Source organism: Ylistrum balloti, unplaced genomic scaffold (assembly GCF_031769215.1).
Source record: "Ylistrum balloti isolate Yb309-2 unplaced genomic scaffold, AGI_CSIRO_Ybal_v1 Utg369782, whole genome shotgun sequence".
Classification (NCBI taxonomy): domain Eukaryota; kingdom Metazoa; phylum Mollusca; class Bivalvia; order Pectinida; family Pectinidae; genus Ylistrum; species Ylistrum balloti.
The window spans coordinates 2,566,138-2,582,947 of NW_026781970.1; the positions used below are offsets into that span (position 1 = coordinate 2,566,138).

Consider the following 16,810-nt stretch of genomic DNA (forward strand, 5'->3'; position numbering starts at 1 on the left):
CATGTTTTATATCGAAACCCTTGCGATTACACAATGTATAGATTTATGGCAGAATTGTCAGTCAAAGACAGGTGACATACTACTTGTATATGACTTTGTTTTGTTAAAAAGCTCAATATGTACATTTTGTTATTACATCGATTTTTTTCAGGCAGCCATACATATCTAGTAACCTGTCCTAGAAATAATGTTTTATACATACAATGTTCTATCACACCCAGTATTGTCACTAAATGCGGAGGTAAAAACTTGAACGGGGAAATCTGTTTGTCCTCCATAGAGACCGGAGGCTGTCGGTCCAACAAAATTCCAAAGAGTAAATGTATACATATATATGTAGGTTTAAGGACGAAAACAGATCAGCATCCATTGGCGCCTCGAGGGAAGGTAATTTTGTAAAAATAAGAATGTGTAAGTTCCACTTTCTATTAATCGGTAGAAAGATTACAAGACAGCATACCAACAAGTAAAACCATTCTGTAACAGAAATACACGGACATAGCATAGTAATCGATCAAAGACATCGTACTTTATGTTGTCTTAATGGAATCTGTCCCTTAGTGAATACGAAAATTAGGAAACCTTTAAGGAGGCCCTGATAGACATTTTACAACTGTACATACCGAAACCTGTCTTATACCAACACTGCTTAGTTACAATCAACAATCTTCAGGCGTCTTAAAGACTCCATAAAATCGCATCATGCAATTTACAATTGGCGTTTTGTGTCGTTAGTAAACCTATTTAAAACCAAGCTGGAGTGCGGTGATTTTCTGTAAAATGTGTATAGAACTGTTGTAACACCTTCGATGATTTTTTTAAAAAATTTAGACATGGGTTTGACTTGGCGATGTTATTACAGCCCACCCTAAGAAACTATGGTAGATTTTATCGATACACAGCTGCTTGAAAAAAAAACACCCTTATTCCTAGACATAATAAATTCAACAATTTTGCCACTTGTCCCTGTTCTCTTTTTGTGGAATACGTCAGAATCGAAAGAAGGGAAACAACTCTAAGATCTCATATTTATAAACAGTTTTAATGTTACAAAACTGCAACATTCGTTATTGCTAGTATAATTTACTGAGGCATTGAATACAATCAGAAAGTACTTGTCATGTACTTCAGATTTGTTATAATTGTCTATACGTTAAGTTAGAGTATGTTTTTAACAGACAGTTACCTATTGTAACCACGACCTATATAGTTACCTATTGTAACCACGACCTTTACAGTTATCTATTGTAATCACGACCTCTACAGTTATCTATTGTAACCACGACCTCTACAGTTATCTATTGTAACTACGACCTCTACAGTTATCTATTGTAACCACGACATCTACAGTTATCTATTGTAACCACGACCTCTACAGTTATCTATTGTAACCACGACCTTTACAGTTATCTATTGTAACCACGACCTTTACAGTTATCTATTGTAACTACGACCTCTACAGTTATCTATTGTAACCACGACCTCTACAGTTATCTATTGTAACCACGACCTTTACAGTTATCTATTGTAACCACGACCTTTACAGTTATCTATTGTAACCACGACCTCTACATTTATCTATTGTAACCACGACCTTTACAGTTATCTACTGTAACCACGACCTTTACAGTTATCTACTGTAACCACGACCTCTACAGTTATCCACTGTAACCACGACCTTTACAGTTATCTATTGTAACCACGACCTCTACAGTTATCCACTGTAATCACGACCTTTACAGTTATCTATTGTAACCACGACCTGTACAGTTATCTATTGTAACCACGACCTCTACAGTTATCTATTGTAACCACGACCTTTACAGTTATCTATTGTAACCACGACCTTTACAGTTATCTATTGTAACCACGACCTTTACAGTTACTATTGTAACCACGACCTTTACAGTTACTATTGTAACCACGACATCTACAGTTATCTATTGTAACCACGACATCTACAGTTATCTATTGTAACCACGACCTCTACAGTTATCTATTGTAACCACGACATCTACAGTTATCTATTGTAACCACGACCTTTACAGTTATCTATTGTAACCACGACATCTACAGTTATCTATTGTAACCACGACATCTACATCTACAGTTATCTATTGTAACCACGACCTCTACAGTTATCTATTGTAACCACGACCTCTACAGTTATCTATTGTAACCACGACCTTTACATTTATCTATTGTAACCACGACCTTTACATTTATCTATTGTAACCACGACCTTTACAGTTATCTATTGTAACCACACGACCTCTACAGTAACCACGACCTCTACAGTTATCCACTGTAATCACGACCTTTACAGTTATCTATTGTAACCACGACCTTTATAGTTATCTATTGTAATCACGACCTCTACAGTTATCTATTTTAACCACGACCTCTACAGTTATCTATTGTAACCACGACCTCTACAGTTATCTATTGTAACTACGACCTCTACGACCTCTACAGTTATCTATTGTAACCACGACCTTTACAGTTATCTATTGTAACCACGACCTACAGTTACAGTTACTCTATTGTAACCACGACCTATTGTCTACAGTTATCTATTGTAACCACGACCTTTACAGTTCTATTGTAACCACGACAGTTATCTATTGTAACCACGACCTCTACAGTTATCTATTGACCTTTACAGTTATCTATTGTAACCACGACCTCTACAGTTATCTATTGTAACCACGACCTCTACAGTTATCTATTGTAACCACGACCTCTACAGTTATCTATTGTAACCACGACCTTTACAGTTACTATTGTAACCACGACCTCTACAGTTACTATTGTAACCACGACCTCTACAGTTATCTATTGTAACCACGACCTCTACAGTTATCTATTGTAATCACGACCTCTACAGTTATCTATTTTAACCACGACCTCTACAGTTATCTATTGTAACCACGACCTCTACAGTTATCTATTGTAACTACGACCTCTACAGTTATCTATTGTAACCACGACCTTTACAGTTATCTATTGTAACCACGACCTTTACAGTTATCTATTGTAACCACGACCTCTACAGTTATCTATTGTAACCACGACCTCTACAGTTATCTATTGTAACCACGACCTCTACAGTTATCTATTGTAACCACGACCTCTACAGTTATCTATTGTAACCACGACCTTTACAGTTATCTATTGTAACTACGACCTCTACAGTTATCTATTGTAACTACGACCTCTACAGTTACTATTGTAACCACGACATCTACAGTTATCTATTGTAACTACGACCTCTACAGTTATCTATTGTAACCACGACCTCTACAGTTATCTATTGTAACCACGACATCTACAGTTATCTATTGTAACCACGACCTTTACAGTTATCTATTGTAACTACGACCTCTACAGTTATCTATTGTAACCACGACCCTAGATAATTACCCTTTGAAACATATTGTAACATTGACCTTTTGATAATCAACCATTGCATCCTTGCCCTTACAGATATTCACTTATTCAAAATGTCTCCTTACAGATTATCACACTTTGAAAAATATTGTAACCTTGTCTTTTAGAGATAATCAGCCATTACAACCTTGAAAGTACAATAGATAATCACCTGTATATCACCCATATAAACATGGGCATTTACAGGTGATAAGTTATTGTAACCTTAACCATCACAAAAAACCCAGTTATTGCACCATTGACCTTTACAGACAATATGTTATTGCAGCACTGACTTAACAGATGATCACCAATTTCAATATTGATATTACCAGAAGTTACCAGTTGTAATTTCAGCCTTTACAGATAATCAATTAGAATTCAGAACATTAATAATTGCAAATTCAACTTTTTTTAGAAACAACCATGAATTTACAATCACTATTTCCAAGTTTGACCTTTTACAAAATCGATCATTACAACCTAAGCCAATCAGAAGTTGATATTTTGAATATGGACTCTACTGACAGCTAATCAGAACTACTTTTTTTTTACCTTGACTTTATTGACAACCAATCAGAGGTACAACACCAATCAGAAGTAATTTCTTTCCGACTTTAGGTCTAGCAACAATCAACCATATTGTAATGTTTGAGGCTTGTTATATAAGCACTGGTTCTTCTTATTCCATCTTTACAAGGCAGTAGTTACATTTGAACCATTAGATATCTTGATGAATTTTGTAACATATGTATCACCCACAGGCACTGTGTAAGACAAATCATTGGATCAATGAGATCTTGACCTATAGGTCAAAGGTTGAATTAAAACAATATTTCCAGAATATTCATGTCCAAAGAATAACTTTAGTAGCAAGAGAAACTTGAAGATATTTGCATTACTCAAAGGCAGTGTACATAGCACTGAGTCAATGTGACCTCAAGGTCAAAGGTAAATAAAGGCATTTTCATAAATGTTTGTATAGGCAAAAAACAATTATATGTTCGCTGATAAAATCTAAAAGTCACTTGATTATATGTCAGCATTGTCAGGTCAGGTAAGGTCATGTCAGGTTAAAATCAATGCCAAATATTGAATCCTTTACTTGTTTATATATTACCTAAACCTTCTGAAGAAAAAAATTGGAAGTACATTTTTGTCAAATAAGGGCAGACATTTGCACACATTTGCATATACTGCACACAGAAACTTTTCTCAATCTTTTTAAAATCTTGTCTGAAGTGACAACACATTGGATATGAATTTTTTTTTATTGACAATCAGTTAGAAGTATTTGTTCTGAAGTTGATTGTATGAACAACTGAGGTATTTTTTTACTGACCTTAACTCTACTCCCTGTCAACCTTTCTTCTCAACAATAATTCTTCTGTCAAACTTATATGATCTGACTCTTGTTTTAAATGGAAAAAGATATTTTGACGAGAATAAATAAATGTGTTTTGTCAATTTAAAGTGTAGGAGAATGTGTAGGAACCATGTTTTAACACTCATTACATCATTGCTACTGGGGATCCCTGTATAAGAATGAGTATTTAGAAACATCTCTATTTTAAATGTTGCTCAATGTTTTATTTTCAATATCTACTTACCTGACAATTTATGTAAAGAACACTCCATGATTAAAACAAAGCTGTATGATATAATAAAATAACTTCAATTTCACAAAAATTATGCCAGAATCCAAATTTTAGGTCAGGAATCATTTCTAAATGGCCATAAAAGTTTGTGGAATACAAATAGTCTTCTGTAGGCTCTACCTGTGACATGACTGACAGCAAGTAGAAAACTCTAACACAAAAATTGAAGTCAAAACTTTTAAAAATTTAATAAGACATTTCCATTACATTTTTCACAGCATCGCTACAATTTCAGACACCTCTAGCTCATTATTGATCTCTCATTCCTTTAAAAGTCATTCAAAAGATTTTGTCTGTTTAAACTACGGGAAAATGACAGTGTTAAAATTCTATATGATATATAAATGTAAACAATCTACAAAAGCACAATTCTTTCTTCAAGTTGAGGATTGCTTTATGACTCGGAAAATCATTAACTAAGAGTACAAAATGATAATATTTCAAGATAGTTTACCAAATTTTCAAACCAAACTTATTGGGATTATCAACGCTATTCACACTGCTCTTGAATAAAAAATGTCAACTTGCATATATAACACAAATGCATATACACATTCCTCAAGTAATGATTCTTGGTCACTAACTTGCTGGTATCACATAATAAGGGATAAAATGTGGTCTAGTGTGTATTAACATACTTCTCCAGTAGTAAGCCCCAAATATGGTATTTAGCCTGTCAATAATTATTGCTGTTCTGTAGAATTAACGCCAAATACTATATCACTGTCCTGTAATAAGCCTATTCACCGACAATAAGTCCACATTTGTAACGTTGAACCTGGCTAACTGCAGGACAAAGACATTTACCTTGTTAAAATATAACCCTGTAATCACTTACAACAAGTTGACAGCTCTCTGGATTATTCATAACAATGCATTAGTTATTCCTATGTCTTCTTTACAGAATACTTTACCAAATAGATCTTTATAAACCTTCCTCTAGTAGCAACAGGACTTACTATGATTATTAAGATCTTAGGCCTAAATAAGGCTAGCCATTTTTTTCTCCAAACACTCTTTTACTACTGAAAAGCAGCATTCTGATAGCATTTACTTTGAGTGTCACCTGACTTTGCAAATCTCCAAATGTTTCACAACCCTATGCAGCTTCGTCCTCATAAAGAAAACAGGTGACCCATCTCCATTGGGAGAAAGATGTTTGTTATAAACCTAGGTAAATGCACCACTGCGGTTTATTTTTTGTATTTTGGCTGATTTTCCCTATGTGAGTTATCTGCCCTTGTTGTCGCCTGTGGTTACCACTAGGTATGCTTGGATTGTTTACATGGCAACATAAGCCATCCTGGGTTCCATCTTCAACCCTTGCTTTTCGGAACATCTTTCCATTTACTCAGAAAAGATGATATGCTGTTGATGCTCACACCTACAATGAAGCAAAAAGAATTTATGAAAATGTATACATTTCAAGATTTTTCTCCAATCTAATGGACACTGAAAAAATTCATGTGATTCATATACAAAAGAAATTCATGATTCAAAGAAATTCCTGGTATAAGATTTCTCTAATATTTACAGACTAAAAGTGATTGTTTCTTCAGACGAAGAAATAATATAAGCTAGTCCATGTCTCCGAAAAGTAAAAGTAAAATGAACAGAGGGCCATAATGTCTACCTGGTTTAAAAAAAGGTCACAGGTCATGGCCCCCTGTCATTCAAACTTTTGTATTATCTATCAAACAGCTGATACTCTGGTGATATAAATTTTGACTCTGACTTTCCTCCTGTGATAGAGATTTTGAATCTGGCTAAACTCCTGAGATAGAAATTTTGACTCTGGCTTAACTCCTGACATGGAAATTTTGACTCTGACTTTACTCCTGAGATAGAAATTTTGACTCTGGCTTAACTCCTGACATGGAAATTTTGACTCTGACTTTACTCCTGAGATAGAAATTTTGACTCTGGCTTTACCCCTTTAACAGAGATTTTGACTAACATTACCCTTGAGGTAGAGATTTTGACTTCATATATATCACCAGAAGTAAATACAAAGAGATTAAGCATGGCGTTATCATTAATACTATATGGCTGCCATTATCTTGAAGCATACCGATTGTGAACTTAGAATAAATCAGAGGTTTCCAAAAATTGAAAATCAAACAATTAAAATGATTTGTTGACACATACCTTCCTTGGCTGCTAACATCTTCTTTACAAGTGGTGGTAAACTTCCTTTGTCCAGTTCTTTTGCAGTCAGAACAGCTACCATGTTTCCACTATTCAAATCTCCACCCTGGACGGCAAGATAGCGAGCACAATTCAAGATCTCGAACAGACACCTGATAACAAATTGTTGAAATGTATCCATAAATAATGATTCATTAAGAATTATGAAATATTGTTTTTTAATTTATGTATGTTTACAAAGAAACACATGTTGTGTAAATGTCAAACTTGAACATAGTCTGTTCCATGTGATGTTACATGATAAGGAATCAGGACTCAGAATCACAATGTATCAGGCTTAATTTTGTTGAAATCTGTCAGGTCATATCACAGGAGAAAAACTTTATACTCTAAATCCTCGATTCAACCTTAACAGGCCTCACTCACCCCTTGCTAATAGGGGGTCGCATTACCTTTATATATATATTAATAACCATTCCTTTCCAAAATGATGTCTCTATTACTTTTTAAGAAATAGCGATAACAAACTTTAAAAGTTACAATAAAAAATGCCCTCCTGTCAGCCATTTTGCTTTTTTTGTTATCATACTCAAAATCAAATGGGCACAACTAGGAACCATGGGAAACCTACATATGAAATTAAGAAAGGTCCATCTAGTACTTCTCTCACCAGACCCAATATCGAATGGGCGAAACTAGAGACAAATGGGAAACAATATATGATATTTATGAAAGAGCCATTGAGTACATCTGAAGAAAAAGCAATAACAAAAATTGTTTACGGACGAACAGACAGACGGATGGAGGATGGATGACTAAAAAATAAAGAATTCGGACCCCCCTGTATGTTCCCAGGGGTCAAATCAACTCAGATTATACAAATCATGATTGCCCCACCCCTCCTAGCCCCCTAACCCTAACCAATAACCCGCCCACCCTGTGATGTTTCAGGCAAAATTTGGTTAGGCATATGTTCAGGCATATGTGACGAGAAGCATGTTAAAGTTAAAGTTTATAAACGGCTGACAAGGACAGATGAAGCATATTGGTATTAGAGCAGCTTGATCCTACAAGTCAGATGATCTAAAATAAAACAGAATTGATCTGAATAATGAAATCCTTTATGTGATAGAGCACCACTACCAGACCTTTATCAAATTCATAACCTTCAGATAACATGTTCTGATATTATCTTAGTAAAGTGCTTTCTATGGTAAGAAAGTTCCACTATTTCTGATCCAAGTTTAACCTGAATACCAAAGGGTCATGACCTCTGATTTAAAGATCAAGTATTACTAAACCCTGATTGGGAATTTCCTTGTTAAGAAAAAAATGCACAAAACAACGTCTCGATGTCAGGACATAGGTAATCTCTCACCTCCTTGATTAGTGACAAATGTGAACGAGGTCAAACAAAATGATGGCAAACCATCACTGATTACTAATGTATGTGAAACAAGGAAAACTAAACACTTCCAAATGTCTAAGGTTTACAAGTAAATAAAATTCAATACAGACAAACTGTACCTCAGTTGTTTTTAATAAAAAAAAACACCAATCGATCTACTCAGTTGACATTTTAGTACACATCTACCCCAACCATTTTATCCGGGATATTGACCAAAATGGCGTCCATTAAACTCTGAAACAGACGACCTTTTCACAACTTCCATTACCATAGATTTACATTGTAACATGCAAATAGAAAAACTAATTGAAATGCATGGTTTCATGTCTGTCCATTTTAGTATCAGTAGACCAGTACAAGCAGACAATCCATTATAGAGACAGTGACCTTTCCTCACCTTTGTCAGAACATTACCCAGTACTTAAGTAGACACTATTTGCAGAAGGGTAGACCAGTCCAATCAGCTTTTTATTGTTTATTTATGTCTTTTTTCACAACAAAAATGTCTGGGATATTTCTAAGAAACTCCAAAAAGGAAAAAAAGCAGATTATAAAATGATTTAAGCAATTACATTTTTGTCATATTTTTATCTTCTGTTAGCCAGAAAGATTTGATTTTTTTTCTATCACAATGTCTTTAACACTCAAAAATGTGATACTCCAACACACATTTCCAATCGCTTTCAATACACAATGTAACAGATAGCCACAGACATGACAGTGGAGTCTTTAAGACACATCATTCATTTTGAGGTAGACACATCAGAGTTAGACACATCAGTTACATTAGAGTTAGAAACATTAATCAATTCAGAGTTAAACACATCAGTCATGTCAGTGTTAAGACACATCATTCACATTAGAGTAAGAAACACAAATCATTTCAGAGTAAGACACATAATGTCAAGTCAGTTAGTATTAGATATATCAGTGTAAGACACACCAATGTTAGACACCTCAGTCATATCAGCGTTAGACATATTAGGGTAAGACTTCATTACAAGACATATAAGTGATATCAGTGTTATAACACATCAGGGTAAGACACATTGATATAAGATGTATCAGTATAAGACACATCAGTCACATCTTTCTGAGACATATCCTATTGTCAGACATTAGTTCCATCAGTTAGAACTGCAGTTTCTGCCTGTTCATCTATCACTGTTTCCCTGCTACACTACATTGGTTTGTAAAAAGTAATCTATCTCTCTATTTGACTTGCAAGCCTCTCACAGTGCAAGCCTTATCAGCTGCTGAATCCTTTACAGGAAAGACATATAATATGCTACATGGGGGTGTAGGTTTACTGGTATATTGAGTAGGCAACAGATTCTGTGAGCATGCAATAAAAAGGCCTGTAGAAGCATCTGTGCCCTATCACTATTATTAGATAATGTCAGTTACATGGAGGCCCCAAAAAATTCCAAACCAATTTGTATAGCATTCTAGGGTTTAATCATCACAACTTACAATCGCTTTACAACTGGTTGGATCCCAAGCAAGGCAAGCCTGGTAAAAATGTGTTTCTCAAATCTTGTGATAAATCACCTATAAAACTGCTTTAGAATGATTCAGTAAATTATTAAAAGACATGATAACAAATTAGACTTTACTGGTCTCCAGCATTAAGTTAAGATTGATATTCACTGATAAGTTTTAGGTTGTAATTAAAAACACAGGAGTTTTTATACTGCGTAACTGATGCAGCTTTCGTAGATAATAGCACCAGTTTCTTCAGCTGAAATGGAGAAGATTACAGTTGATGCATTATCGAGACTGGTAATAGAACATAAAAGATCGGAAACGAGTTCCAAGCAAACCTACCACATAGCTTTGTCCTTCTTTAAGAGTTTAGGTGTGTTATCTTGGAGTTTTTCGTTGCTCTTCTGTGCTCGAATGTATCTATGAATAGATGGAAAGGGAAAACATCAAAGCGATTTGTTTGCGAGTTTTTTGAAGTTTTTCCGTATTGCCACTAGTAAAGCAAGTTTAAAATGACAAGATGCAAGAAGAAAGATGCAAGGGATCTATACTGATAATACAATGAAAATTCTTTTGATAGTAAATATATTCCACATTTACAAATAATCTCTATCACGTTTAAAAAGACATGCATCTTCAAGTGAACAAGAAATTGTGGAAATTTGAAAGCAGAATTAAACCGATCAATATCAGTTTGCTTGAAATGTATGCGATTTTAATACTAGTTACATTTACTAGGTAATAATTCTTCCATGACACATTAGTAATCTTGATGAAAAAATCAACAAAATTTCCTTTCACTGTATATAGAGGAAATCTAATGCTTTCCCATTCAATATCATATAGGGCATGTATATGACAAAATATCTATACCAGTATTTTTGTGTGAATCAATTACAAAACTGTTTTTATATTTCAAATAAGACAAATTCTGAAATAAACGCAGTACAGTTTTATACCAAAATCAACTAATTCTACCTTTCCTTCCTTTGTGTCCAAACAGGAAAATAGGGGAATTTTAAGGCAGTGACAAGAAAACACTGCTCTGATTGGTTAAAACTACAAAAGTTATATAGTCATTGAAAAATTTACATCAATGGTGATAACATAAAATTTCTTATATCATTACTGTAGTGGTGATATAACTTTTTATCGAAATGATAAATTCCTAAATTTCACCTGCAAAAATGTAATAAATATATTCACCTTAATTTGGCCATTCATCACAAATGTATTGAAATATTTTCTGTTTAATTACTTCTGCTCTACAGTATGTCTGTACATATTTATTTACTTTCTGTTAATTAGCAGTCTGTTGATGTGATTCTAAGTTATTCAATGGTAATCTTTCAATATATTGAACACTATAACTAAAACATTAACAAGATTTGACTTGTTTTTTACTTACAATCAGGTCATAATCAAATTATTGTGTAAGTAACCTGGCCATATATCACCGACATATTTATCAAAAATTCACGAACAGACTGTATGAAAAGATCATATTATGCCCTGAAACTGAGAACTAAAAGGATGCTTGATTCTAGCTGGTAAGGAAATTGATGGCCAATGTAAGTTGACCATACTAATGCTAAACAAAAAAGAGTATCAGGGAAACTGATGAATGCTCCCCGAAAATGACTAATGGACAAAACATTTGAACAAAGGGCAATAATTCTGTAATTAAAGGGTTGCAGGACCTGAACTTGGTATACAACACATTCTGTTAGTTAACTAATGCATACACCAAGTTTCATTATCCTACCTTAAATGCAAGCATATAAAGTAATGCTCTGGACATGAAATGTTAACAAAGTTCAATAACTCTGTCATTGAGGGGTTGAGGGGCTTAAATTCGGTATACTGCACATTCTGTTAGTTAACTAAAGTATACACAACTATATGCTCCCTTGAAAACTTTCTGGGTGTATAACAAACAAGACATACTGGTAGATGGGAAAACAATGCAATAACTATAATTTTCTACATAATACTAAAAAAAAATCCACTTGATTTGAGCTTATATCTTAGTGTAAATTACATATGTGTCACCAGAACAGTTGGGAATAAAGTGGAACAACACTCAATGATGTATATTCTAAATATATCTCAATAAATAGATACATGTATCTATATAAATATATATGGTTAAGTACATCGATTGTGAAAATATTCCATATGTGTATGGTTTACCTATTCCAATAACCACATGTACATTATGAAAATGTAGCACAAAATACTGTTACTCAAAATTGTTAGAATCATTATATATGTCTCGAAACTTCATTTCATCAAGTTCCCTGAATAAGGTGTAAGAAGTATGATGTTACACCTAATAGAAATAAAAGCTATTTTGCATATGATAGTGTTTGTCAAGATGAGCATATGTATCTTCTGTTGACATACTTTCATTTGTGATGAAATTTACAAGAGTTAATGTTAGGACATATCTTTTTGAAAAAAATATGACAAATTAACAATGTTATACAAACCTGTTTCCTTTACGGAATTCAGCCTCCAGCCAACGAATTGCCTCCCTTGCCCGCCCCGACTCCTTCTTCAGAAAATCAAGAGTGTCTATCACTAAAATCACAAACGTCCATATAAATTTTACATATCTTTTCATTTTCAAAATAAACTTGTTATATCAATGTAATCAAGCGTATCATTGCTTAGTTAAGAACTGAACTGTTTTATGACATAGTGTAAATGAACATGCAAGCAAAAATGGCGTAAAGTTTTGTCATTTATAATGACCATAAATGCCATCAAAAGACAGATCAATGTTTACATTTATATTTCCTATACATATTGCTGCCTTATCTAGATAATAACTAATGAATTATTCCAAACCGATAATGTAATCCTTCTAACAGACCAGCCACTTTGATGACGTACCATTGCTGTCCCTTACATCTACAGTGATGATGTCATGTGATGTTTGTCATTTACAGCACTTTGAATTTATCATTGAAAATTTAAATAATGGCACTGAAATATTATCATTCATATCTCAAGGATCTTTAAGACATTTTATCACTAAAGGTTAAATTGAAGAAAAGGTATTATTATGACATATGAACCATTTTTGAAATGATTTATTCACGATGATTTGTTCCAAGGATTTCGATAGACACATACAATCATGTAAGAAAGAGATTCTTAGTATCAATCAATAAGTGCTGTGATATAAATCAACTGAAGGCAAATAAAACTTTCTGTTTGTGGATCAATAAAAGGTTATATAATGTATTTTACAAATTAATGAGAACCTTACCAGATGTTGGGATGACAAGGATACCTTTTCCAGACTGCAAGAGCTGCTTGACCATGCTGAGGCAGTCACATAGACAGTGAGGGTCCGGAATGAGGTATGGTGGAAAGCTGGAATGGTCATTCATATCCAGAGATCCTTCCAGCTGACTCACCTCAGCCTGTCACACAAATACCATCTCAAAAAACAGTACAGGCTTAATTATGTTTTAAAATCAGTTTTGTGCCATACTTGTGAGGCTTTCCAGAACAATTTGAAGGGTAATATTTGACATTCAGAATGTTGAAGTAGCATTCAGACAGAATGGGGAGTGTAAACAATATATTCATTTAATTTTTAAAAGTCTCTTAATTTCTATAAAAGTCAAGAGTTATATGATAAAAAGAATATAACACTTGTAGCCATGTCATATTGAATTTTTAATTGTTTAATTGTCTGAAGGTTTGTGTCATAGCAATTGCTGTAAGTGTTAATATAGAGCAGAATAGAACTTCTTATAATACATTTAACAGAAGATAAAAGATTGTTGATTTGATGACTACATGGTCACCATCAGACAAATGACCAGTGTAGAGCATATTAACACTGACATACAAAGTGTATGATATGGTAAGGAATAGACCAACTTTTTCAACTGTACTATAATCCTATGTACACTAAGGTTGAAAACAGTGTCACAAGACAGTAAAAATATTATAGAAACAAAAAATCCCAGAGGAATTTTGGCATCCACAATTGTTTTTGCTCTTAATGATAAGAAAATTGAACATTCCTTTGCAGAAATAGCGATGATCATCTTTACTTGCCTAATCCAAAATGGTCTCCTTGAAGCCATTTTGTTTCTTCTTAACCCCTAAAATCAAATGGGCTCAAATAGCGACCAAGGGAACATATATATGAAATTTGAGAGAGATCCATTCAATTCTTCTTAAGAAAAAAGTATATCAATCTTTACTAGGCGAAATCCATGATGGCTGCCTTTCTGCCACTTTTTTTCTGATCAGTCCCAAACTCAAATGACCTATGCAGTGTTTATCAAGAAATAGCATTAACAAGCAGTCAAAATTCAAGATGGTCACCTATCCACCATTTTCTGATTAGACCTAAATCAAACGGGCAGAACTAGGGACCAAAGGGAACCTAGATATGAAATTCAAGAAAGATCCATCAAGTTCTTCTAAAGAAATAGCAATTACAAACTTTCAAAGTCAAAATCCAAGATGGCCACTTTACAGCCATCTTGTTTTTCTGATCAGTCCCAAAATTAGACAGGCACAACTAGAAACCAAGTAGAACAAACACATAAACTTTAAGAAAGATCTATCTAATACTTTTCAAAAATAGCAATAACACTTTTCATTGAAAAAATTCAAGATTGCTACCTTACAGCCATTTTGTATATTTGATCATACCCAAAATCAAACAGGCACAAATGGGGACCAAAGGGAACCTACATATGCAATGTGGGAAAGATCCATCTCGTGCTTTTCAAGATATAGCGATAACAAAAATTATTTACGGATGAAGGAACGATGGACCACAGACAGACAGATGGATGGACAATGTACGTAGGTTGCTTTGAATAGCCCAAATTCTGATGATGTTGAGCTAACAAAAACAAGAGATCCCAGAGGGATCTTGCCCCCACCATTGTTTGACCTTTATATGCTCTTTGAAAGTTGGATCTTTTCCCTTCTTTTCTCTTCTTTCCTCTGTTTTTGCTCTCAATTATGGGACATTTGAACATTCCTTTACCTGCCAAATCCTAAATGGTTTCCTGGAAGCCATGCAATATTCATACAAGAATCAGTAGACCAAACATATGTCAAGGTTTAGTGATGAAACAGATTGGAGACAAAACCAGGGTAACAACAAAACTGGATACAAACCTGCAGTCGTAACTGTGCCATGTCACGCATCAGCTGGTTTCGTCTGCTTTCTTCATCTGCCTGAATAATTGATAAAACTTTGGTCACAGAAATGTCAGGTGCTAGCAACCATCCTATTTACCATCAATGGCCATGTACATATGATTTACAACTAACTTTTATCATAATGTTTTGTTTCGACCAATGAAATTTTGGTATTTTATTGAAGGTTTGGTGATAAAATGAACCAACATGCAAAGGTCTTGGCCACAGATTTTGTTGAAATCCACCGAGATGTTTTGGAGTAGTGGCATTTCAAAGATCTACCTTTTCACTGTCACAGGGTTATGCCAATCTCATTTAATCAAGAAATAATTGCCATCTACCATTTATAATTCAGACAAAATTTGGTTGGAACATACTATGGCATTATGGAGAAATCTAAAATTTACAAATGTTGGACAATGACAGATGAAGCATGATGGTACTAGATCATTGTGACCCTTCGGGTAAGATGACTTTGACATTAATATCAAGAACAAAGTGACCTTGAAATGCATGGACACTGCACTGAAAAACACAAGGTATAATATATCAAATGTTGCCTCAGAGAGAACAATATAATACCTTTAAAAGTTGAGAACTATGTAATAAATTTCAAAGTCATAGACTCTTCAATAATTCCTGTGAAACAACAGCGATCTTTGACAGCTAATATTCAATAACCCAACACAGTGTAAAGTGTTCATGAGGAGTGGGTGGAAGATTTGCTGTTACAGACTTATTCCTACATGCGGATTGGTATCAGAATAAATATTTCAATCCTTCGAAATCCTAAAACATTAATAACACAAGGGCAATGATACTTTTTTTTAATCGTTTAAACAAAATTGTCTAGAAAAAAAATCAAAAGTCACAGAAACATTAAGGATACATATATGTATGGTTACCATGGCAACAGCCTCATTCAATCTTAAACTGTCAACATAAACAATTTTAGGCCCTTTTCCAATCTTCTATCTCCTGAATATTGTCAGAGTTAAATAGATGCTGTGTAATCCGCAGACCAGTAAAGGGAAATCTTCAGGACTATTCCCATTACTGAATGTAAATACACATCAGGATTGTAATACACTATATATATGTGGAACAGCAACAGTAAAGTACAAAGATTTTCTCTGTGATAATAATGATAGGGGAATACAGAACAAAAGAATGCCTAGAATGTCAGACTTTTATGTAATGATGCATTCCTACCAGATCAGTAAATACTTCAGCTGTTGTAGACAGAATGTAATGACTTCTTCTTAGAAAGCAACAACCTGATAGTTTGTGATAAAGTGACAACATAACTGTTTCTGATAAAGTGACAACATGACTGTTTCTGATAAAGTGACAACATGACTGTTTCTGATAAAGTGACAACATGACTGTTTCTGATAAAGTGACAATATAACTGTTTCTGATAAAGTGACAACGTGACAGTTTCTGATAAAGTGACCACTGAAGGTTTGTGATAAAGTGACAACATGACAGTTTC

At 34.1% G+C, this 16,810-nt stretch overlaps 1 protein-coding gene across 1 annotated transcript in view; it reads right to left on the reverse strand.

Annotated features, from left to right (window-relative positions):
- Positions 1-5,250: 5,250 nt before the first annotated feature.
- The window catches only part of LOC132544143 (nonsense-mediated mRNA decay factor SMG5-like), a 60,013-nt gene continuing 48,453 nt past the window's right edge, over positions 5,251-16,810 (reverse strand). Inside the window, exons 21-26 of the mRNA XM_060207714.1 lie at positions 15,292-15,351; positions 13,406-13,562; positions 12,621-12,711; positions 10,471-10,548; positions 7,236-7,387; positions 5,251-6,471 (exon numbers count right to left, since the gene is read on the reverse strand). Coding sequence (XP_060063697.1) covers positions 6,404-6,471; positions 7,236-7,387; positions 10,471-10,548; positions 12,621-12,711; positions 13,406-13,562; positions 15,292-15,351 — 606 coding nt within the window. The 3' untranslated portion in view covers positions 5,251-6,403. The remainder of the gene's footprint in view (positions 6,472-7,235; positions 7,388-10,470; positions 10,549-12,620; positions 12,712-13,405; positions 13,563-15,291; positions 15,352-16,810) is intronic.